The sequence below is a fragment of the Spermophilus citellus genome (assembly GCF_964194105.1).
Source record: "Spermophilus citellus genome assembly, chromosome: 16".
Classification (NCBI taxonomy): domain Eukaryota; kingdom Metazoa; phylum Chordata; class Mammalia; order Rodentia; family Sciuridae; genus Spermophilus; species Spermophilus citellus.
Genome location: NC_138196.1, coordinates 6,828,388 through 6,854,479, shown reverse-complemented (window position 1 = coordinate 6,854,479; position 26,092 = coordinate 6,828,388). Strand labels below are relative to the sequence as shown.

Genomic DNA, 26,092 nt, shown 5'->3' with positions numbered 1-26,092 from the left:
GGCCTGAGCACTAAGAGTTCTCATTTGCCATTTTGCATCCCACTAGACACTCCCCACAATTTATCTTACTAATTTTTCACTTATACTGTTGTTTAAGTAAAAATGTTTGATATTTAAGTGTTTCTAGTAGATAAAGCTAAAATTCACGTATGAGCTCTGCCCTTCCAGGGGAGTGAATCAGTCCTTTTTGACTTCCTGAGTTCTCGGGAGCTGGCCTCTTGGCATTAGTCACAGAATGCCTACAGCCAGCTTTTCTAACTGGATCACGGGTGGTGCGTGGCATAGGCTCCAGATTCTTTTCTTGGGTTGTGATCACAGCTACTGTTCTACCCGCTGCCTGGTCCTACCCCAGGGTTTGGCTGTCCACATAAACATGATGCTGTTGTGAGTTCACTCTTCTATTTAGAGAAGCCTGTCAGCTAGAAATACCTCCACCTTATTTCTCAGACGCATGCGTGCTGAGAGTGCGTTGCCAAAATAGCCCCTTGAGTAAGTGGTGGCTTTAAAAACCAACCAACTGCTGACTCAAACCAGAAGGTCAGTAGAGGAAAGTGGACGTTGGACTCTGAACGCTGGATCAAGGAGCCCAAAGGAGTTTGTAGTAGTGGGGATTTTGGAGACTTGAGCAAGTAGCCTGGGGGTTCTCCTTGGATTTCTCGCCTGTTGTCTGCCCGCAGTCTTCATTCTTCAGACCCCAAGATGAATGTGCAGGCCTGCTCCAGGTGTGGCTATGGGGTGTATCCTGCTGAGAAGATCAGCTGCATCGACCAGGTCAGTAGCCACAGCCTGGCTTTTGGGAATAATGACAAACATGGGACACTTGTCTTCTTACATATGGATATGTGGCTTTTTCTGAACCACAGGAGAAAGATGTACTTTTCTACCTTTGTTAGTTCTACCCACTTCCATGTCTTCTAGGTTGCCTCAAAAAAAAAGTTGTATTTATTTAACATAAAATAATCATGTGTGTGTGTGGTTTTTAATTTTTTTTAATCACCATTGTATTCCTACATCTCAATCTTTAAACCTAGAATATATAGGAATCCTGAGCCTGGGGTGGGGGATAAACAATGACTGAGTCTTCTCTATGATTTCTAGATCTGGCATAAAGAATGTTTCCACTGTGAAGTGTGCAAGATGATGCTGTCTGTGAATAACTTCGTGAGTCACCAGAAAAAGCCCTACTGTCATGCGTAAGTGTCTGATGCCCCTTCCCTGCCGCTTGAGTTTTGTTCATTTTTTGACAAGTAGGTCTCCTAAAGGAACAACCTGTGCCCTCCACGGTTAAATCCGAGCAGTGTCCCCAAAGCGTCCACTCACATCCAATCACGGCAAAGATCTAAAGTGCGGTGTTATGCAGTGGGTAGAGGATTCAAAATTTCTTAAAGATCAAATCTATCTACAATAAATTCTTATTCACTTGTTAAGTGTTGTGCGGTTTAACTGCCAGCAGATAGGCAGAGAGCGCTTTCAGGTTTTCAAAGTCACTTTCAAATCCTTTCCTAGGTTTTTTTAGAAAGCTCTCAAGTGATCAGTTAAAGCTTATCTTTAAGTCCTTATGTGCTGAATTTAATTGGTTTTATTTATTTTTTTTTATTTTATTGTTGGTTGTTCAAAACATTACATAGTTCTTAATATACCATATTTCACAGATTGATTTAAGTGGGTTATGAACGGTTTTATTTTTGTTTTAAGACTTTTTTTTGACCAGAAAACTATGAACTTAATTATTAAATTTTATATTTACTGATTTTAAAAAACAACTGTACCATTAAGAATAATCATTCAATCATCTTGGATAACAGGGCGTTTCTGATTTTGATTTATATCTCATTTTTGTAGCCATAACCCCAAGAACAACACGTTCACTAGTGTCTATCACACGCCATTAAATCTAAATGCGAAGAAGATTCCAGGAGCCGTGGGTGGGGTAAGTCACTTATTGTTTACATTTCAAAATAGCCTTTCAAGAAAATCCCTTTGCTCAGGCACCTGTTAGGTTTCTAAGTGGATCTCTGTAGGGGCTGGTTCATTTCCTCCACCGACACATGCAAAGTGTATTTAAATAGCACATGTCACTCTTTGTCTTCCCTCAACATTTGGGGCCAATACACAGGATAATCTGGGTTCAGTATTTGATCCTTGATTCTAATATAATCTTTCTGTCTGACCCACTCTGGGCAGATGGTGTTAGTTGAATAGGCCTTGCATCCGCTAGTGCTTAATACTTAAAGCAAAATTTACAGCGTTGGAAAATATTACAAGGGCCCTTCTTTTCTTTTCTCTGTAATATTTTGGTACAGAACATTCTCAAAACTTCCACTTCCACACTCTGAAACCTCTCTTTCATTAATTGCTTAAGATTATGTGCAGCCTCTCTTTCCCCTGCGGGTAGGGGGAGGTCAAAGATGTTTGGATTTGGAAATGAGATTGGCTTTGGGAGGGGAAGCAGGAGGTGGATGCAGAGGCCGTGTTGATGAGCCTGACCCCTTTTCCCTTTTGAAACATCAACAGTGAAGTTTTGTCAAATAACTAGCCGTTAATGGAACTCTTGCATCTCTTAAAGTGATGAATCACTTTAAGTTTCTCTGGCCCTGGCCGGGTGAGAAATAGCTCTGTGGGATGGCGGTTAGCAACTTGCTAAAATTAGAAAATTACCAGTGAGGTGGAGGGCTCTCTAATAATCTCTCCTTACCCCATGTCCCTTGTTGGTGTTACCCCTCACTCCTTATACTGACAGTGGCCTCACTATCAGGAGAATCTATATTAGACGGAGCGGCTGCCCTTGCCCTGTGACTCTTTACATCTGCTCCCGGAAAACTTTATGTCACTAAGTGCTTCACACTAATTGCCAGTTTACAGTATGTTTATTGAACAAGCATAATAGACTTGCTTAATTCACTTTCTACACATCACAAACCAATGAAGAAGATCCTATTATTATCCTACTCTACTGGTGAGGAAACTGAGGCCTAGATAGTTGGTCATCCATCATTGATTTCTAAAGATCCACAAGCCTTAAAAATCCACAAGCAGTCCTAGGTTACTAAGAAGACTAAGCCTCTTAGAACTTTGATTTTTATCTTTTGATGTCTGCGGGCAGCTATGTGAAATTACAATAAGTGTAATTTAGCTCTTACTTCAACAGTGCCAGGAACTCGGCTGAGTTCTCTGTTTTCTCATGTATTCTTCACGAGAACCCACTGAACTAGTGTCATATTTCAGTTGAGGAAGTTGAGACTCAGAGAGGTGAAGTAACCTGCCCAGGTTCATCCAGCTCGGTGGGTACAAATCCAGATCTTTCTGACTGCAGAATTCTTGTCATCAGCCCAATTCCATATCTACCTAGAAGGTGGCAAACTCTCCAGAAGTAAAAAAATACTTGTTGATGTTTGCACATATCCAGATGTTTTACAGTTGTGAATGGGAGATATGTTTACAGAATGCCCTTGCGTGTATCACACTCTCTACAGAAAGACTGTCGTGTCGTGTCGCATCTTCCAACCCTACCCGAGCCGCAGCTGGCAGTTCCACCTTACAGTCAGGCAACAGGTCACACAGGATTTACCTTGCTGCAGTGCTGAACTCTCTTTCTTTTAACTGTGTGTGACAGGTCCAACCTGGCTCGAGGCTAGGATTATTGCTGGTTCTGCTTCCAGCCACAGGCAGTCATGTGGGCATCCCAGGAGGCCTGAGCGTGTCTATTTGTGTGAATTTATGTGACTATACGACTGTGTGTGTATGGACATATGTGTGTATGTGGGGAGTGCATGTATGTGTGTATGCAGGTATGAATATGTGGGCACACACACACATATATGTACATGTGATATGTGCATGGGTGTATGTGTGTCTACATATTAAAGTGTATCGCATATGTGTACATGGTGTGTGTGTGCGCATATGTATATGTGTGTGTGCTAGGTATGTATGTGTATGTGTGAATATGTATGTGTATATGCCTTTGCATGTATGTGTGTGCATGTGGTATGTATATATATGTGCACACACTGTCTTCAGGCATGTGTGGTATACATATACACGTGTACATGTGTGTGCATGTGTACAGATGTGTAAATGGTATGTGTGTGCATGTGTGTGTGTGTATGTACAAATGACTACTGAGATCCCTTTCTTCTCCTTTCCCACCAGGGAAAATTTTAAATGGTCAGCTATGTCCCTTCTAGGCCCCAGATCTGCTCCCGCAAGACTTTTATGCAACCAATCTAGGGGGTGTGATGGGTTATTTTTTATGCCCCTTATGTCTCTGAAAGACTTTGCCAATGAAAGTTTTAAAAAAATCATTGTGCATGTGCTAAGAAAACAGAGGAAAGAAAGAGATGCTTCAGGGATGGTGGTGAAGGAGAAAAGAGGGCACAGATTCTAAGCTGGCATTTGCAGCAGACTTACATTTCTGTGTTTCCAAAATGCCCTTCTTTGAAAAATAAATAAATATTTACTAAGACATAATGTCTTGTTTGATAGGTGTGAGTGGAATATTTAGAAGAATAAGCATCTGTGTTCTCACCTATTCAGAGAATGTAGCCCTAAATGCTGGATGTTACTGGTCACACTAGGGCTCTCCCCTTGTCCATCCTCAGTGGAATTGGGGACATTTGTGATTGTCACAGCTGGGAAGGGCAGTTATTGTCTCTGGTGGGTAGAAACCAGGGGTGCTGTTGAATGCCCTCCAATGCTCAAGAAGTTTCCCCACAAAAAAGATTTAACTGGCCCCCAAAATATCAGAAACCCTGCCTTAAGTCTATGTGATGCTCATGGTACTTCCTTCAAATACTCGGAAAGCAGCGGGTAAAGGTGTCAGCATTTACGGGATTTAACAATATGCACCTTGGAGCAGCGTGAAGCAGCAGTAGGCAGTAGCAGACCGGGAAAGTCAGGCAAGAAAAAGGTCCCTTGATGGGAAACTAGGATCCCTGAGGGTGTATTTTCCTCCAGGTCTGTTTCCTTATTATCTATAAAATTAAGGATTTAAACTTCAGCTTTTAAGAATTGCAGATATCTGGGCCTATCTATCTCATTCCTGATAAATTGGGCTACCTTCATTTGGACCTAAGACCCAAGTTTCTCTTTTGTGGTTAGTTTCCATGTTTTCTTGAAGAAATCTTTGCCTACCCCAAGTGATGAAGATGTTGACAGTGTGTCAGTTCTGACCAAACTGAGATACGTGTGTCTGCACCGTCTGTGCTGCTGCATCTTTCAGTACCATTTCAATAAAAAATCATGGTGTGTTTTGTAGACACTGGCAGACTGATTCTAAGTCTTGAAGAACAAAATTGAAGGACTTAGGTTATCCCAAGTTATCAAGATTTACTATAAAAGCCATACTCATTCATTCAGTGGAGAATTGGTACCAAAATGGACAGACCAGGGTGGTCTTGAATATGAGGCCCAGCAATTGCTCTGCTCAGATGTGGTCCCTCAAATGACAACAGAGGCACCAGTGCAATTCAATGTAGCAAGAATGATCTTCCAAGAAAATAATGGAGAGATTGGATATTTTTATGGAAAAAAAAATGAGCCTTGCCTCCTACCTCACACCTGTGCACAAAAATCAACTCAAAGTATATTATAGAGCAAGATGTTAGAGGTAAAATTGTCCATGAGGAAGTACTCCCATGAAACTGGTGAGCCAGCATTTTAGTGAACTCCTTGGGTGAGGGTCACACAGACTGAAGCAAAGAACATTACTCTGTTGTCCAACATTTTCGGCGGTCACTCCCACCTGAATACTATGTGTCGTGTGTTAAGCTCATGGAGACTTTACCTCAGTCTTGTTAATCACCCTGCTCAACACAGCTTGGCACAGAGCAGGAGCACAATACGTGCCACCTAGCTGGTGGCACAGATAAGACCACAGCAAGATGGGCAGCACAGTGTGCCTTGTGGTACGGGGAAGACGCTTTACGGTCAAGACTTGGGAAAGATCCCCCTCAATTTAGCTCAGTGTTATTTATTTATTTATTTTTCTTACTGTTCTCTGAATGGAAATGTTACCAACAACATCTTCACCGTGTTCATCTTTGCCATGTTCATTCAGATCCATGACCAAGAAGATGGTGAACAGTTGAGATCGGTTTTTCACTGGGACATGAAATCCAAGGATGGGCCCAATGCACCTCACAGGCAACTGCTGGTGAACTAGGTGAGAGAGGAGCAATGGAGAGCTTGGGAAAAAGAGAAATGGCAGGCTATGCAAATGAGTTGGATGATGGCGATGATGACAGTTAGCAGTAGGACTAGCAATATCACTTCTACAGAAAATCAATTAAGTTTTCTTTTGTCCTTTCTGTAAATTCAACCAGCTATGAAAGAGACCTCCATCAATGGCTGGCAGCACTTCAGCTGTGTCTTTTCCAGTCCAAGTTCTTGTCCCTCCAATCTTATGTTCCTGTCCCTGGAAATAGCCCCTCCCCCACACCCCGGCTTGCAACCAGCGCTGCCCTCTCTTCCTCTGGTCATCCACTCTGCCCCGGCCCTTCCCTCCTGGCCACCCTCTCCACTGGGATCCTCATCATTTCTGCCTGGACCTCTGTGAGGGCCTCCTGCGATGGCTTTGCCTTGTGCACATTCACCTTTCCCCAGCCTCCTGTGCCCACACTGGTCACGCACCGCTTCTTGTATGTTCCAGACTTCCTGGTCCCACCACCCTCTCTGTTGACAGCCTCCTCGTTTCAGAATCCCTCAGTCATCTATTTTTAATTACATACATGATACTTGCATTTTTCTTATTATAAAAAAATCATACACTGCAAAGTTAAACCTTTATCCACCACCTCCGATCCAGTTCCCTCACTTTAGAAGAACCCACTGTAATCACTTTTTGGGTATCCTAGACTTGACTCTATTTTTTTTTTGTTTACATATGTTATTTGTCAGTTACCTATCTCTAGTTATCATCTAGCTATTTATTGTCTATCTATTTTCTATTTATTTCTATCTATCAATCATTTAGCTTTATCAATCATCTAACTATCTGCCTATCACTTATCTTTCAACTACTTGCATTTGAACATACCTATCTTTATTGAAGGACCTTGACTCAGTTATTTAAACACTCTTTTGCTTCAGTTTTCTGATCTGTAAAATGAACTTCAGAAACTTCCTAATTCAGGGAGCCTATTGTGAAAATTAAGATAAAGTACCTACAAAAATATCAGGACAGTGGTAGATATAATAAATATTGGCTATTATTATTTTTATTGCTAGTTTCACACACATTTCTTTTGAAAGGCCTATGTTTATTTTCTCATGAAACAACATGCATTGTTTTTCACACTCAACAAATATCTTGGAGACATTTCCACATTGGCAGCCTTCCAAGCTCTGGTGGACGGGTGTAGCGTGGAGCATGGGTCAGAGGCTTATACCATGGCATCCTATTGATGGGCAGGGATATTTCCCCTATTGCAGAGTGGCAATGAACACTCATTTTCATGGCCTCTTTTGGATACAAGGGAGTATTTATATAGAATAGATAATGAAAATAAGGTTGCTAGGTCCAGGGTGTGTGCCTTTTTAATTTTCAGAGTTAAAAGAGCTGTGCATTTATTCTCCTACAGGCAGACTATGACCCATTTTCCTATACTCTCATCAATACTTGGTTTTACCAGATATTTTGACCATCTGTATTTTGTTTTAATCGAGATTTTGCTGCTTGCTAGTGTAGTTGAGCATATTTTCAAGTGTTTTTTTTTTCAGATTTCCAGAGGCTGGTTCTGCCCAGCCTGTCCAGCCTGCCCTGCCCGACTGGCTCCCTATCTCTTTCCCTCATGTCAGTTAAACTCAGCTCCTGGGTCTTTTCCACATGCCTTCTACTTTCCTTCATGGCTGCCCACACTCCTGGGAATCACTCAACAAATTATTTAGTGGGTCTACTGTGTGCCAGGCACTGTTGCAGACACTGGGGATCCATTAATAATGGAGCATGAACATCCCTGTCTCGTGGAACTGACCTAGAGGAGAGGCCTTTCCCTCTCCCTCTGCCCTGTTAACTGACCATGACCTTAAAGGTCCAGCTAAAATTTCATTTTCCTACCAAAGGCAGGGGCCTTCTCATACAGAGGTGCATTTAAAAACCTCTCTTTGTGTCCATCATCCTTACAGAACATGATTACATATAAATAATTTCTAATTGTTTTTTCCTATGTTAATTTTATCGGCAACGGTAAATACCTTGAAAAAGAAACTTTGTCTTCTATCTTTTTCCTTTTTAAAAAAATTATTAATAGGCACATAACACAAAGTAGGTTTTTGAAGTTTGTCTGAATAATACTGATTAATCTCAGGTTGGCTGTCTGTAGGGACCCTCTTCCTTCCCCACAGCCCAGTCAAGTGCAAAGAAGAGCAAAAGATGTTAAGTTATATTTGATCATTTTTCTATAACATCAGTGTATTTCACAAATTTCTATCACTTAGGATATTAGGTCATCTTCTAGTCTGAGGAAACGAACATGCTAGTTAGTGAAGACTTCTCACATACCAATAGGAGCTTATGGTTTTTAAAGATGTTATTTGGACAGTGTATGTGACTGCTGCTGGGAGTGCGGGGTGGATGGAGGGATCTTGCCAACCAAGTATGCAAGGCGTGTGTTTGTAGCATCTTGTGATTCCTTTGCAGAGAGCCTACTGGCCTGGATATGGGGAAAGCAATGCTTGGTGCCCAGGAGCTCTGCCAGACCCCGAAATCGTAAGGATGGTTGAGGCCCGACAGTCTCTTGGTGAGGTAAGGGCCCTAGGAATCACCTTAGCGATTGCTTTAGCAAGTAATTAGCAATTGGCTGAAATCTCCCTTTGTTTTGAGAAATGCAGCAGAGGAATAGTGTACCCACCAAACAGTCCCCTGTCCTAATTCCCAGAGCCTGAGTGCGTGTCACCTTACATGTGGGAGAGACGTTGCAGGTGTCATTAAGTTGTGGGTCTTGAGACAAGAAGAACCTGGATTCTTGGGTGGCCCAATATAACCACAAGGTCTTTATGACAGGGAGGCAGGAGGGGCCACTCTAGGAAAGATGCTAAGGACAGAGAGAGGTCACAGTGTTGTGGGGCTGGGAACCCGGTTATGTCAGAGCTTCTAGGAGCTGGAAAAGGAAAAGAAGTAGATTCTCCCTAGATCCACCACAGGGATGTCACCCTGTTGGCCCATGCTAGGCCAGGACCCCCTCCAAACTGTGAGACCCTAGAAAGTGTTCCAGTAGGAAGGCATTTGTAGCCCAGTGCAGAAGTCCCCAACTGTTTCCACACCGTGCCCCTGGCCCTCTCACACACCGACCCTTTGAAGAGTCACTTTGGAAAATACCATTAGTCTTGGTGACTCTTCCTTTAGAGAGTGGGAAGAAAGCAATCGAAACATGATCACTAAGGTGAGATGTTTTATTAGGAAAACTCTCCAATCTGAAAGCGCGGAGGGGCAAGTGAGCCCTCCCTCTCCCGGTGTGGTAGAACTGTCTGGAGCACACCAGTTCCTGCAAAGTCTCCCGGCTGTGCTGCCGCCAAGCAAGCCTGGGAGTCAAAGGACACCAGTGGGGTTGGACCAGGCTCCCCACAATTTGGTGTAAACCCTGCAGGCGATACCTTTTGACCTAGGGAATGTGAGCTCCTTGGTGTTGATGGTGTTACTCAAGCACCATTTTCAAACCTATTCCAAGTGATTGAAGTGTTCTCCTAGTACTCTTTTGAAGCCAGCTCTGTTGGTCTGATTCGTTCTCCTCCGATATCTTACTGATTCTCACGCTGCCGTTGCTTCTGGCCAACAGGCGTATCCAGAAGACTATGAGCAGCAGAGAGGCAAGGGGAGCTTTCCGGCCATGATCACACCTGCTTATCAGAGGGCCAAGAAAGCCAATCAGCTGGCCAGCCAGGTGAGTGTCCTGAGTTGATTCATCTTTGATTGTCCTCAATTTTGTCACTAAAGAAGCTCTGTTATTAAGAAAAAATAATATAAGATGGTGTTTTGGTGCAGTAGGAACTATTATTGTTGTGTTAGGGAGAAATAAAACACTATTTTCACTTATCCTCTGTGCCTCTATCAGGCCACATCTCCAAAATGGAGAAAAGACCATGTCTGTAGCTCATCCAGAATGGACCTAATGATTTCTTAAAGTTGCTTTAGTATTAAGGACACTCGTTTTTATCAACCAGATGGCAGGTCCTCCTGAAGACTGGTGTAGTTTTTGGTTAAGAGCTCAGATTTTGGAACTAGGATGCTGGGATTTGAAGCCTAGCTCTATCACATATTTCCTGTGTGGCCACAGGCTAATTACTTAACCTCTCTATTCTTCTGGCTGCTCATTTGAAAAGCAAGGAAAAGAATAATCCCAGTAGATGAGTAGTTGTGGACACCAAGTTACTCTTTGGTTAACACTTAGCAGTGCCTGGAGCTCTCTGGAATTTAGCAGGGTGCATAGGTGCCTTTGTGAGCATGATAGACTTGTCCCAGGTCTGTGTGGAGCATGGCCTGATGGTGTAGATTCAGGAGAGCTCTAAGGTGAAGTCCTCACAGAGGCTGGGAGGGGGCATAAACTTGACTCTGTGCCGTCTCCTCACCAGGTGGAATACAAGAAAGGGCACGAGGAGCGCATCTCCAAGTTCTCCACGGTGGCGGATACTCCTGAGCTGCTGCGGGCCAAGGCAGGGGGACAGCTACAGAGTGATGTAAGACGACATGGAGGAGGGAGGGAGGATGCAGGAGGCATCCCAGCCCTGGGAGGGGGCAGCAGTGCCAGCAAGAGCTTCCTCAGGTCAAGGATGGTCAAGTCCATGAGTCAGCATAGACCTCCCCAAAACTCTAAACAGAAAATGTTAGATTAGGTTAGTGCCAAAGAAGATAGAGCCGATGAACTGGAAAGAAATCCCTCTTGCCACTGCAAAGTAGAAAGCATAATTTTTAAAGAATTTCTACCACTTGCCTTGGCATAGCTTAAGTGCCCCACAGCCTACTGAGACCCAAGCATGTGATGTTCTGAATGGGAAGTTGAAGCACAAATCCAGCTTCCCCTTATAAGCCATTTCCACTTGCCTTGTCGTGGATCTTGGATTGAGGGGCTTCCTTGGTCAAGGGTTGGAGACCTCACTCAGCCCAGCCCCAGCACCTGGCCCACGGCAGGTGCAACACAATTAGGCACTGAGCTCCACGCTGAGCATCTCCATGCCCCAGGTGCTTTGCTGAGTGCTGGGAATGATAGGTAAATGAGATGCAATGCCATTAAGCCATAAGCTAGTGATGTGCCACATGGGCTGTGACAGGGGATGAGCAAAGTGTCCTTCACAGGAGCCCTCAGCCAGGCACCTCCCTGAGACCATCAGGTAGATAGTGGGATTGTGGCGTGTGAGTCCGTCTTTTCTTTTTCTTGTTTTCCCAGGTGAGATACACAGAGGACTATGAACAGCAGAGAGGGAAGGGCAGTTTTCCTGCTATGATCACGCCTGCTTATCAGATAGCCAAAAGGGCCAACGAGCTGGCGAGTGACGTAAGTGGCCGTGGCAATGCTGTCATGTTAAGGAGGAAGCAGACAGCTAACCTGGGCCTGGGGAGTCCAACTTCCTGTCTACTCTCGCATGCATCCTGGAGCCAAGAAGTAGCTTTCCCTCGTAGTTTTCAGTCATTTTTGCCGTGCCGATGACCTGGTACTTCTATGTCTAAGACATATTCCCTAGACTCAAGCAGAAAAAGAACATTCCATAAAACACTCATTTTTTCCCCCTCTGGTTCCTGTGCATGGGAGGCTCAACTCAATTAGTTTGTCCTTTCCCTTCAAACAGGTGAGATACCATCAACAATATCAAAGAGAAATGAGAGGAATGGCGGGTCCAGCCTCTGGAGCCGAGGGCCAGGTATGAGCTAAATGACTTCCTGGGAGACTGGCCTGCCCCTGGCCAGTTCTCAGTTTGGCCCCTACTAGCTGTGACATAGCCTATGTCCCTTTAACCAGGGGACGGGCTGTGGATTATCTTTGCCCTGTGTGTGGATGGGGGATTTTCCAAGCCAGGAAATAATTACACAGGTTTCGATTTGAAGCACTGTTTTCTTTAAGAAGCTCTACAAATATGGTGGCTCAGCCAAGAATAAGCCATTCTCATCTATTTATTGAAGAACAGACCCAAAGATTAAGACTGGTTATGTTTAGTTCATCATGACACTCAATGAATTTAAGTGAGTAAATGAATGTCTTCCTTAGCTGCATAGTTTGATTTATTTGGCAACGAATTAGTTGACTCTACCCCATACATGACCTATAAAATTAAATGACAAAAGAATTTATTTCTCTTCTTTAGAAAAACAAGTCGCCAGTTGTGGCCACATACTCATGTGTCTTAGGATGCGTGTGGACATGGGCAGTGACCCCTTTGCAAATGTCGGCCTGAGGAAAAGAAGGCTTGGTTTTCAATTCAAAAGACCATTTTATTAAATTCTACAGGTTGATTACATACTCTCTTCGTGCTTTATATTCAACAAAAATGGATTCTACTGGTTTCATATGTTAAATATGTTGTCTAGAAGGCTTGAGACAACTTTTAAAAATGAGTGTTATTAAGAAATATCTGGCTTCTGTGCCCGTCAAAATATTTTATTCTGTATTTTGACAGTCCTTCCACCACTAGCTCTAACACATGTTTAGTGTGAGCATCGAGGCATGCCCATGCACATGGATGAAATATAATTTCTGCGATCGTAGTTGGTTCTTGATTTTTAGGACACTTGGAAGTTTCCAGTCTTGATAATAACAAATACAAGAATCAAAGTGGGTGTCGTTGGATTGCACTGTTAGCAGATGCTGAGGGGACTCAGTCTGGTGTGGCATTTCACTGTGTGATTTAGCGTGACTCGCCAAGGCATGGGTAGGATGGAGTGAGAGAGGCAGACAGATAGCTATAAATATCTGTAATGCCTGAAATGCCAAGCAATTCATGCTTCTTTTTAACATCTAATTAGACTCATTAAAATGACTATACTGTGTATTTGATTTATCATTTGTAACCAATCAACTCCCCAACAGGATCAGGTATTTTACAAAAAGGTTCTGTCTCTCTCTCTCTCTCTCTCTCTCTCTCTCTCTCACACACACACACACACACACACACACACACACACACTCCACACACACCACACACATAAAACAACCAGCACAAAACTGTAGAGCAGGATGGGGAAAAACCCCATAAAGCAGATTTCTAAAGGATTTGAGAGTTTTTTTGTTTTTGCTTATTATATTTGGCCCAGAATATTCTGGCAGTCAAGCAAAAAGGAACATTCAGGCTAAACAGTTTTCATGACTGGACAAAAGGAAGCCTGGACATTTTAATTTGACCCAATTCTTTTACTTAAGAAAATGTGTGGGCCACAGTCCAGTCTTGGTGCTGGAGGAGGGTGGGTCCTGCCCCGGATGAGGCCCCGGAAGATGGAGTCATGAGCTGGGGGACACAGTGATGGGCATCCAGCAGCAAGAATGCAGAGGACGGTGAAGCTGGTTCTGCCCGGGGTGGGTCTGGGATGAGGGAGGATCGGGGACATACGAGAGAAAGTTCACCTGAGCTGGTCTTGCAGTGCCTCTGGCTGCCAGGGAAGGGTGGCCCCAGTCACTTGACGGGAACTTCATCAAAGAGAAGGTTTCTGTGGGAGCGGACAGGTGGCGTGGGGAAGAGGAAGGGAAAAGTTAAGATGCAGGTTACTCCCCTCTGTCTTCAGTGCTCAGTGACTCCCGTTTCAGATAACTGATGTGAAGTTTTCCCTCACAAATTGCAAAACTGGCAAAAGACCCCATTTCTGGTTTCATGACACACATCACTGAGGGAGACAGTATAGGGGGTGTCAAAGCATCTCTGTGCACAGATCTGCCATGGTAACTGAGTAAGATAGTGTTCGAGACCAGGGGGAAACAAAGGACTTCCCTGCTATCAGTGAAGACATGAACAGTCCCTAGCACCACGGCACTGGGAGACTGGGAGTATCTTGATTCATCTTGTGGAACTAAAGATAATGATCATGATATTAGTTACCATTTATTTACTGCTGTGTACTGTGCACCGTGAGCAGACCTGACCCCAGGGCCTGGCGTCCTGCTCACCACATAGTACAGCACCTGTGGTGGTCACTGGAATGCCGGAGCGGATGGACCTCTGTGGGAACAGGCTCTGGGACCAATCATTTCTGATCACCACCCAAAGTTTTGATTATCTCAGCAGGGTGACTTGGAGGAGTATGAGGAGCCCAGGGGAAAGGGCAGCTTCCCAGCCATGATCACCCCAGCTTATCAGAATGCCAAGAAGGCCAACGAACTTGCAAGTGATGTAAGTACCATCAAGCAGGGTCAGCTGGCGGCACCACAGAGATAGAGGAGCAATGAGACTTTGAAAGCTGTGCTGACTGAAACCTACACACAGGCACATTTCTTAGAACTGAGCCACAGGGGAATGTTCGCCTAGCCCTCGACTCCCATCCACATTTTCTGATGTCTCCTTTTTTTCTGTTAAGTCTTTGTTTATATTTATCAACTTTGCAAGCAGATTGATGTGGACAAACAGCACAACTCACTTTAGGTCTTTTGAAGCAAGTACAAATGCTGGTCCAGCCAGATAAGCAGAGATTAAGAGTCTCAACCAGAACCCATTTAGAAGTTGAGCATTTTAAAGGAAGAGCTGATTAAAATAGGTTATATGATTATCAGACTGGGTGTAACCCAACGATAAAGTCATTTTTATTTGCAGAAAGTTAGCCAACAAGCAGTCCTTGAAAGATAGGCTATAATTAAACTTGGTAAAGTGAAACTTCACTGCAGACCTTAACAGGCTGACTTGAACTTGACCTCTAATCAGGGACCTCATATTCAAAGGATCCTTTTCCCTTCACCTTGACTCTGCTAAGGGTCAATTACCCACTTGCCAGAACAGCGCCACTTTTGCCTAAGAAAGAAAGTACAAGACATGGCCTCATTACCAGGCTAGAGTTAGGGTACTGGAACCTGGGTTAGAATTGGGCTGGAATGACATGATCGTTTTAGGACTACATTTTTTTTTTCTCATGCAGAATTAGAGTGTAATGCGTAAGAAGTGTGAAAAGTTCCAGTATCATTTTAGTTCAAGAAGGACCAAGTAGTTTGTTGATGTAATGGAAGAAGTCCACGTGAATTCTTTGCCTTTAGAAAATTCTATTCAGTAAATGTTGACATTAAATCTGGGGTTATTTTGGAGACATGTTTCTCACAGAGCATGGAAATGGCAACTATAGATCTTCTTCGTGTGTTTTCTTTCAGATAAAATACAGGCAGGACCTGCACAAGATGAGGGGCGCTGCACATTATCATTCTCTTCCAGCCCAAGACAACCTGGTTCTCAAACGGGCCCAGAGTGTGAACAAGCTTGTGAGCGAGGTGGGTATGGGGGGTTACACTCCCGCACTGTCACCCCTTTGCCTCCTAGGCAGTAAAGGGGTGACCCTATAATAAAATGGGCCATTAAGAGAATAACACCACACATACAATCTGTGGGTTTCCAGTGTCTGAAGAGTATGTAGTAAAACACAATTAACAAGAACACCAGGAGTCAAGCAAATTAAATTTTTCTTTGGTGGCTCAAACATGTCTTCCCAAGTCCTCACCAGGCTGTAGATAGTCAAAAGTGCCAGGCAGCAGATTTCTGGTTGGCAGAAAGAGTGCAGGACTTTGAAAACAGTATGATGTCATTATAGAGTGGAAATCAAAGGTCAGAAAGAGTGTTTGAAAAGTCACACTTCCCTCCTTCTCCCATTATTGTAGCCAGAGTTGGAGAGGCTGTGACTTCCTACCTCTCAGGCGGAGCTAGCTGCCCGAGGGTGCGTGGTGTGGGTCTAGCCTGTGCTTAAGCTTTGGGGGATTGTTAGGATTACTTGGCAAGGAAACACCCCACCGTGTCCTCTCTGCACCCTCCTCTCTGCCCAGCAGCTCCTCTTACCCCCATCACTTCTCTGGACCCAAATTGGCAACCTCCAGCAACACGGAGAGTTATGGCTACTAAAAGATTCACTTAACGAGTCATCTGCACCTCAGAGACGGAGATTCTTCTCTAACCTCTAATGGCTGTTCCTTTCCCCCAAACTGTTTGTTAACCCATGGTTCTGCAACTTGGGACAACTTGGGAAAGTGTCACTCCTGAGTCTCATCATGCTTGGAAGTAGTAGATGGGTGTGGAGGCCTTGGCATCTGCATCTAAACAAATGTTCCAGCCGATTCTGATGTGCAAGACCATTGATGTACTACAACCTCAGCGTCCAATCCAGCCCGCAGTCTGTTTTTAGAAGTGAAGTTTTGTTGGAACACAGCCACATAGTATTCACTTACATATTGTCTGTGGCTGCTCTCGGGCTACCTAGGCAATTGGTGTAGAGGCCACATGGGTGGCAAAGCCTAAAATATGTACTGTCTGCTCATTTTGTTAGCTCTAGATTAGGCCTTCACTTTGTCATGGGCCTGTAAAAGATAAGTGCCTGGTTCTGATTCATAGAGACTCTCAGGGACTAAGGTGGAGTGAGACCCCTGGTGGTACATCTCTGCCACCCTGGAATAGCACAGTTAACATGTTGGCCTTTTCCTATGCAAATATATAAATAACCGAATATGAATATAAAGACATACATCTACAGTTAGGATTCAACTATATATACAGTTTTATATGTTTTAACTTAAAATCATAGTGTGAACATTATAGTGCGTTTTGCATATTTTAAAGGACATATCCCCACTCTAGTTTTATAATACGATAACAAATAAAGTTGTACTTCCTTTGGTAGGAGGCCACAAGCGAACCTTTGATTTCTTTTTGCCTTATGTTTCTCCAGTAAGACCAGCCAGCTCTGCCTCTATAAATAGTGATCATCCTCAGCCGCGTTCTGCAATTACTCAGGGTGACTCAAGAGTTTAATCTAATAACTACAGCCTCATGGCTTCTTCCAGGCACCCGGGGGAGCTCAGATAGGCAGGCTGCTTTAAATTGAAGACACTCTTCATCAGGGTCATCTCCCTTGTTATATTCTTTAATAAAGTGCCTTTTTTGGGTAAAATTTTAGTGGTGTATATAGAGAGAGGTGAATATACCACAAGTGTGTAGTAGGAAGAATTTCTGCAGGTGGCTGTGTAATAATCTGTGTAATAGTAATCCTCATAATCTCTCCTATACTTTTCCCTCTAAGACTCACCACCTGATTTCTAAAATTAGTTTTCCATTGTTTTTTTAAAAAATTATTTTGTGGTGCTGGGGGGTGTCAAACCCAGGGGTTTGTGTGTGCTCAGAAAGTGCTTTACCACTGAGCATCACCCCCAACCCCAGTTTTGCCATTTTATTCAGCTCTATGTTTTTATAGTATTTGTTCTTGAAAAGGACCATATATTTTTACTTTGCAGAGTGAAATTGATTATTACTTTATTATTTGTTTTTTTTTTTTTTTTTTTTTTTTTTGTTTTTTTTTTTTTTTTTTTTTACTAAAGAAAACACATACTTACAGCATCCTATGCCTGTATTTTAAAATATGGGGTTGAAAGTTTTCAAAACCACCTCAATGAACTTCTGGAAATGTTTTCAAGAGGGACGTGGGGTTTGGTTCTATTGTGCATCTGGTGTTTTGGTTCCGAAGGTGGAATATAAGAAGGATCTGGAGAGTAGTAAAGGTCACAGTATCAACTACTGTGAAACGCCTCAGTTCAGGAACGTGAGCAAGATCTCAAAATTCACCAGCGATGTGAGTTGCTGATGCCTAAGCATTTGCATGTGTCCCTGTGTCTTGGAGAAGCAGGGGCTCCCAGGCATGAGTACCTATGAGTTTTGGTTACGGTTGCCTGCTGGGATTGGGCAATGTCAAATTCTGTCACATCCCTCCTCTCCCTCCCCACACTCGACTTTGAATCCTCAGGGCAGGACCTCTCCTCTCTGTCTTTCTGAATCCCTTGCACACAGCCCAGTGTCTGCTCCTAATGACAAATGCTGGTGAGGGAGCCTGGCTGAGCATGGGACTTTGTGCTTCTGAGTGAATGCATGATCTCACTTAACTCTCATGGTCATCTGGGGGCCAGACATTCTCTCCCTACCTCAAAGATGAGCAGATACATGCTGGAGTGGCATTTGTGAGTCTGGACATTCTCAGAGAAAGCCTGGTGATGTAGGCTTGAGGATATCAAGAACCTGTTCTAGAGTGTATGATTTTACTTCTGCTTAGCTATATTAATAGTAGAATTCTCAATCCCAAGTGACCTTGTAAGGCTCAGGAAGAAATTTATTTTGTGTGAAGGTTCTAGTTAAGAGGACCAGTTTTGGAGCTAACATACTTGGTGCCATATAGTTACCCAAGTGGACAAGTCAGTTAAGCTCTCTGAGCTACTTTGCCAGTCATTCAAAGGGGGATGATAATAAATCCTTCTTCTTCATAGAGTGGCTGGCAAAGGTTAACTGAGATAAATAGAATCATGTCTAATATATAGCAATAGTATTCTACTTAAATGCACCATGGGCCTGGAAACTCAATGTCCTCTCAGGGTGGGTGATTTTAATGAAACGTCATGAAGCTACCCAGATTTTCCTATTTATGACTTTGCATCATTCCATTTTGATCTTCTCTTTACTTGATGTTATTTGAGACATAGCATCATTCTTTCACATGGTTGCAGTGACCATCTTTTATATCACAGAATTTGGCAAAGGTCTGGTCTTCTTCATATACAGTCATTCCTCTGCATCCATGGGACATTGGTTCAAGAACCCCCTTGTTGGGTACCAAAATCCTCAGATGCTGAGGTCCCTTATATGAAATAGCTTAGTAATTGCATATAACCTGTGTACATCCTCACATATACTCTACATCATTTTTAGATTGCTTATACTACCTAATATAAGTGCCATGTCAATAGTTGTTATACCATATTGTTTAAGAAACTGTGACAATAAAGTCTGTATGTGTATAAGACAGATGCAATTTTCTAAATAAATATTTTCATTCTATGATTGATTGAAACATGGTTATAAATTCCATGGAGGCAGAGGGCTGACTATATGTGGAAGTAGAAGTTATTTCATGCAGTGGCTTATACCAGTCCCCAGCCTGGGACTCTGTCCACAGCATCCATACAATCAGAGCTTATCCAGTAATGAGCTCCACATTCTCATGGTAAGTTTTCACATTGGAAAAGGTAAATTTAAAACAAGAAATATAAAAATAAACAAGTAAGTCAAATCTGCTTTGTGCTACCAATGCCCGTCAGACCCATGCTCCCGAGTACTTATCTGCTGTCTTGATCCAACTTCTTGCGCTCGCTTGAAATTTAAGTGGTTAGAAAAGAAGTTTGCTTTATTTTTTACTCACTGGTGCACTGACTTCTTAAATAGGTTCTATTTAATCATTTATAGTTTGGATTCTGTGCATTAAGACAAGTAGTTCGTCTTCAACAAGTAGGGAAGCTTTTGCTAAAAGTTTTGTGTTTCTACGTAGAATAAATATAAAGAAAACTACCAGAACCACATGAGAGGCCACTATGAAGGAGTTGGCATGGACAGACACACACTTCATGCTCTGAAAGTTGGCAGTCTGGCCAGCAATGTGAGTGCTTGTGCAAGGGCCTCTGGGGGTGGAGAGGCTTGGGGAATCACAAACTCAGCTAAATGTTTTTTAACCTCTCTAAAATACTACATTCTCCTGGGTAAAGACAGACCCATAAGAATTTCTAAATGTTAACCAACACAACCAAAAATATGTATAATCCCTTAAATGTTTTAAAGACTCAAAGTATATATTTTTTAGCTTTCTCTGGTTTGAAGAGTACTTAGATCTATTGTAATTGATCCAGTATGAAAAGAACTTTTGGTTTCTGAGTGATAAAGAGAGTGGATGATCATGACTCATATTTGAAACCCCCTCAGGATTCCAAGGCTTTTGTGATTTATTTGGAGTTTGTTAGGTGATTGTTTGTCTATTTGCTTATCCAGTCTTCATGTTCACTGAAGACCTACCATGGCTAGGCACTGGGCAAGGTAATGGGATCACAGAATAGAACAGGTTCTTGTTCCTTGTAGCATGTAATTATTAATCTCTCTTTGGCTTTATCAATCCAATTCACAGAGTTTCAAATTCGAGGTTATAAATCTTGGAGGTCAAGGACACTGAAAGGAAACTGCTTTCATTATGCAGATGTCAATTTTCTCTGCTTGAGAATATCCAATTTGACCTTAAAGAAAAAAATAAATAAATACTCTGAAGACTCAACTTTTTATTCCTTTTCTGGGGGTGAGCTAAGAAGTACCTTCATGGTTTACCCATGAGCACGTGCTCTTTGTTAACAAAAATGACAAGGAGTCTCATCATTAAAAAGAAAGATAAATACACTACAGATGGAAGTTAACTAATGTTTGATTAATGAAGAAGAATTCAAATTAATTAAAGGCAAACGTGTGAACATAACTTAATTTTCCTTGGAGGTGATGCAACTGAATTAATTTGGTTTCTGGCTATTTTTAAAGTATTTCTAATGACTTTCAAGTGAGGTCAAAAGAAAACAGGGACTGATTTCTTTTTCTTGTTCTTTGGGTTTCAGGTTGCCTACAAGGCTGATTATAAACACGATATTGTGGACTACAACTATCCAGCCACCCTTACTCCTGCCTATCAAACAACAATGAAACTGGTTCCCTTGAAAGATGTAAGTCCTCTTCTGATGGCACTTTTATTTATTACTAGCCACTTCCTCCCTTTGGGACGATTCTTAGGCAGGAAGAGGGACAGAGACAAGATAGACTGCTGGCAGAGATTGAAGGGACTTGAGAAAGGGGGCTCTTGCCCCTGGGAAGTCCACCCATGCATGGCTGAAAACTCAGGTTTTCAATGTAAAGTGGGGCCAACTCTGTTTTTGTCTTGAAAATACCCTGAAGTTCATTTTCTTCTCTTAGAAATGAACTGCTGGGGGCATTTAGGATCATTATTTCTTAGCAATGATGATTTTTGTTTTAAGCTTTGGAGTATAGTATGTTAAGGACTGAAGGAAGTCAAATAAAATGAGTAGATGGGTATAAGTTGAAAGTAAGTGATAACATTGACTGAACTTTTTCTCAGGGGCAGATTGGAAAGTATATATATCTGGGTGTGTGTATGTATATGTAGATAGCCATATCTATCTATTTATCCCTAATTGTTACAGCATTGAATATTTTAAAAGTTTGGCTTGCCCCAAACAAACTAGTACAATTCAATTTATTGTTTTCTGATCATAAGAATTTTACTACATGTTTATTATGAAAAATTCTGAAAAATACAGAAAAGTACAAAGAAAAAGATAAAAGTCATTTGCCATCTTAAAACGTTCTTAAGGTGGTCTGTAAGTGAGTGGGTACCATCATTCTTGGTCAGTGAAGGTAGTCTCTGATCAACAATTTAATACACAATTCTGCATATATTTATTGAATGCCCAGCATTACTTTCCTTCAGTTCCTTTGGAATCAGCATGACTCCAGTATTTGACTCGGGTTTCCCCATTGGTACATAAGGCTTCACCCTGCTCTCTCTCTTGCTGACAGTTGGAGCAGTAGGATTTGGTTGGGTCTAACAGAGTGTCCCAAACATCAGAGCACATGCATAGCAAAGGATAGTGTATTGGATGAAAGGAGATGGGAAGCAGAGGAATGTCAGCCTCTTTTTTTCCCAGAAGTGTCATTGGGTTGACTTACTCATCTCACCTCAATGAAGCCAAAGTTAAAGTTGGCCATCACCAAAGCTACTTTCTCTTTTAGCTGCAAATATTACCTGAGACACTTGCCAATTAAGAGTACTTCATTAAACCTCCAGGGTGTGCTTGTGCAGCAGAGTTCTAGAAATCATGCCTAATAAATAGCACAAACAAAACAAGATCAATGCCTACAATTTTGTTATCCCATTATAACATGACCCGAAACTACATTTTTCCATAGAAGACTCTGGATCAAACTGTACACCTGAAATGTAGCTAGCCCACTTGGGACATCTGATAAAATAATTAACTTAGACTGAATTAGGGGTGTTGCTTTTAGAGACAGGTACTAAACTGGCAGGGCGTGAGCCACAAGCAGGCTTCAGGAGTATTTTTCGTTTTGTTTTGTTTTTGGCTACACATATTTTTAAAAAAAATTGAAGTTCTGAGTTAGGGGAATTCATATTTTCATCTTTTCTTGAAAAGTCTGAAAAGCCTGGGAAAAGAAGTCCCACTTTCTGCATGGCGGCAGTTGTCTGGGACTGAATGGTGGCTGTTCCCTTTATGTGACTTAATCTCTTTGACCTTTCCTTCCTGGCTCTGGTGTGAATTTGAGTTTGTTGTCCCTAATGTGGGGATTTTAGTGTTCAGGAAGTTTGGGGGAATCCATTTGCAAGAGCATTTTTGTCCTCTCAGTCTGATAGCATTAAAATGGTGAAATAACTATGAAATTAAATAAAGCATGGGCCCTTAATTAGAGAGCATTCCCTTTAGATGGATTTTATAAACACTAATAGAATTAAAATGAAACTCTATATTTAGCAAAGATACCCTTCAGAATGTAGATTGGAGCAATGGCCAGGCATTTGTGATGTTGCAAAGATGTGATTAATCATGGAGACTGTTAATTATGTCCTGCAGAGAAAAGTAATTGTGCTCTGTGACTTACTTAATGCAGAATTATCGGGAAGGAAGATGCCATTTTAAAAATATAGTTTTCATGACATTTTATCATGCATAATTCTGAATTCTAATAGACTCCATTATGAGTTGATAAGTTTTCACTCTGAATTAATGCATTAGGAAGTCACAGAACTGTAATCTCATTATTAGTTGACTTTGAAATGACTTTGTATTTCCTAGTTTTTCCTATGCACTCAGGACACAGACAAACTTTTCTCCTTGAATCATGGAATAAAAAGTATAAAAAGGTGCTATCCTTGACTCCAAATCCGACAAAAAAAACCACTCTGAGGCCCAGTGTATTTTTCCTAGATCCTGTTCTAGAGGTCAACTTGTAAGTCATCCGTTTTTACATGGAACACATTTCCCTGTCTAAAGCAATACTAGCTCTGGCTATGGGGAACCTCTCATCCATATACCAGGTGAACAGTCCCAGCACACTAGCTTTGGCAAACCAGGTTTCTAGTGCATAGATTAAGAGCCACTCCTGGGATTCAAATCCAAGCTCTGTCATTAGTAAGTGTGGCCTTGAATAAGTCACCTGAGGTCTCTGTGCCTTAGTTGGCACATTATAAGGTCGGGATGATAGAGGGCCTACTGTTAGGGTGGTTGGGAGAATTAAATAAGTTATGTATGAGAGACTTAGAGCACTCCCGGGGACACAGTGAGTATCCTGGTGTTGGTCATGATTACAGACAAGAATGAAGGGAGTACAGACCAGGGAAGACAGTGGCATACGAGCAGCAGCCAGCGGACCCAAAGTCTATTTCATTTGCATCTCTGAATTTTAAAAATATTGAATTGTTTTCCAGTATTTAAAACTGCAGGATTTTTCATGATGATATGGATTTCTGGTTTCTTTGGAATAATTGGAATGTCCCACAGAGATTGGTGGCCTTCAGGCTGCAACTCCCCAACAGGGGCTACCATCTCAGGGAGGTAGCACCCAGAGATAGCAACAGGTGGACAAAAGGACAGAGACATAGGGCTGTCGCGTAGATAGACAGGAGATGGGGTGGGGCCCCTGTGAAGGGCAGAGCCAGCTGCCGAGAGCAGGCTGGTGGCCATGACTGCAGGTCCAAGCAGAGATGGCAGTGGACAGTGGGGACACTGTAACGGGTGTGGGGTTCTTAGGCAGGATGCAGCCCCACAGCAGCTGTCATCTACTGTGGGATCCTGGGTGGGGTTGGGGGCTTCAGGGAATACACCAGAGATGTGCAATCTGCCTGGGGGAAGTTTGGTGGTGATCAGCCCCATAAGCCAAGCCAGGGCCTAGCAGGCTCAAGTGTCAGATAGGCTCAAGTGTCCTGAGGGACTGTGCCATTTAGGGCCCTGGGAGCAAGGACCCATCAGCAATACTTACGTGCTCACTCTGCACAGGCATCTGTGACAGTTGAAGGAATGAATGAATGAACAAGTGAACGGATGGGAGGGACCAGGAAGGTGTAAGGGAAGAAGGACAGGGTTAGGGATGAGTTGACTTCTTCTTTTACCTGGATTTCCAGCTAGCCTGCATGTGCAATTACTAAAAAGAGTCCTTAACCATCCAAACCTACCCTCATTTCTTTCACCCCAGATCTCCTTCCTGCTAAATAGGTTTGGGGGCCTCCTGCTCCGCTCATCTCAGCACATCCCCCGCCCACCTGCTTTCAGCTGCACACCTGGGCCTTCACTCCCTGGCTCCAGTTCCCTTTGCCTGGGAGGTGCATCTTGGTCAGGTGTGTTTGGAGGAAGACATGGTTGGATGAATACGGTTTCATGTGCAAATAGCTAGTAACCCTTCACTCTCTAAAAAGCAATTTGCATTCTCAAAAGAGAAAATTCACTAGTCCCAAATATCTTGAAATGGGAAGCCAGGTGCTGGAAATCCCGCCTCCTCCCCTTCTGAACTCACTGCTTCCATTGCAGTGCTGAGCTAAGAGCAGTTTTCTTGGGGACTGTCACCAAGTGGAAGTGAGCGCCAGGCAGGGGCTGGTGCACAGTTGCAGTCACCCTAGGCCATTCCTGTGAGGGGCCACTGATGCTCCTTTGCTTCCCACTCAGAGACGTGTATGAATGTGGGTGGACTTGTTTTCTCTCTTTCATTTTTCTTTTAAACATCCCTTTTTTTGTGAGGCATAAGACATACAGAAAAGCATAGCAAGTGCAGATATTCACCTTGAATTTTTATAAAGTGGCTGTGTGCAGATCTTCCTTGAGAATAAGTCCAGGAATCATATTATTGGGACGTGGATATGTGTATTTGCCAAAATGTCATACCGTTTTCCAAAGCTACTATGCCAATCTGCACATCTGTCTGTGGCATTATGGGGGTTTCTGTAGCACCACGTCCTTGCCAACACTTGATATTCTCAGCAATTTTAATTTTCTCTCTTCAGGTGGGTGTGGAAGTATATCTTGTTGTGATTTTAGTGTGCATATCTCAGGTTCATAATGTGGACAAGCAGCTCTTCCTGTGTCCACTGACCAGGAGGGGCCCTCTTTTTTTGAGTGTGCTGTTTTCCTGTCTGTTGGCTCAGGATGTCTGTTGGTGTCCAGTTGAAATCTTTGGTTCTTTTTATAATAATTTGAGAATCACCAATTGGTTGGGTTGGGGAAGGGACCCAAGCAAATATTAGAGAAGAAAAAGAAAAAAACAAGTGACACCTCTCTGTGCCTGTTTTTACCTAGGTCAACTACAGGCAAAGCATTGACAAGCTGAAGTACAGCTCTGTGACCAATACTCCACAGATTGTTCAGGCCAAAATCAATGCCCAGCAACTGAGCCACATAAGTCACCTGCCCCAGCCTGGCTGGAGGTAGGGGTCTTGTGATCACTGTGAGGCCTCTGAACATCTAACTCCCAAAGATTTGACATTTATTAACAGCATCATGTCTTATTATGGCCACGAAATGATGCCCCTCAAAAAAAATTTATTATGGAAAATTTCAAATGCATTCAAAAGTAAAGAGAATAACATAATGAATCCTCAGGTACCTGACCCTCAGATTCAGCAAGTACCCACTCATGCCACATCCTGATTCATCTACAGACCCACCCACACCCCCCCTATTATTTTGAAGAAAATAACTTAATCATAAATATTTTACATATGTGAATCTTTAAACGATGAAAAAGTTTAAACATTTTTATACCATTTTAATACATCACACCAAAACAACAAACAAGACATCCTAACAATAATTCTTAATGTCACCAGTGTCCAAAGTTCAGAGTTAGTTTTTGGTCAAGACTACATCTTTAATGATGCTGTGTCCTTCCTTAAGGAATCACACCTGGCTAGCCTGTGTGTGGGGGTGTGTGTATGTGTGTGTTTTAAGATGGCTCTTCAAATAAGCATTTGGTAATTTCTCATTGAGGATCTACCCTACATATGGCAAAATGTTCAGCAAGTTACAAACATTAGTTTCATACCTTCAAGGGCTTGTAAAGGGAGTTGGTG

The 26,092-nt window shown here is 42.6% G+C and overlaps 1 protein-coding gene across 1 annotated transcript in view; it reads left to right on the top strand.

The window, feature by feature from the left end:
- Nucleotides 1-594: 594 nt before the first annotated feature.
- The window catches only part of LOC308635069 (nebulin-related-anchoring protein-like), a gene marked incomplete at its 3' end in the record, with an annotated part of 37,383 nt that continues 11,885 nt past the window's right edge, over nucleotides 595-26,092 (top strand). Inside the window, 15 exon segments of the mRNA XM_081269328.1 lie at nucleotides 595-771; nucleotides 1,099-1,193; nucleotides 1,843-1,930; nucleotides 6,059-6,160; nucleotides 8,639-8,743; nucleotides 9,774-9,878; nucleotides 10,567-10,671; nucleotides 11,379-11,486; nucleotides 11,779-11,850; nucleotides 14,200-14,304; nucleotides 15,267-15,383; nucleotides 17,618-17,722; nucleotides 19,463-19,570; nucleotides 20,562-20,666; nucleotides 25,320-25,418. Of these exon segments, the coding sequence (XP_081125454.1) occupies nucleotides 700-771; nucleotides 1,099-1,193; nucleotides 1,843-1,930; nucleotides 6,059-6,160; nucleotides 8,639-8,743; nucleotides 9,774-9,878; nucleotides 10,567-10,671; nucleotides 11,379-11,486; nucleotides 11,779-11,850; nucleotides 14,200-14,304; nucleotides 15,267-15,383; nucleotides 17,618-17,722; nucleotides 19,463-19,570; nucleotides 20,562-20,666; nucleotides 25,320-25,418 (1,491 nt within the window). The 5' untranslated portion in view covers nucleotides 595-699.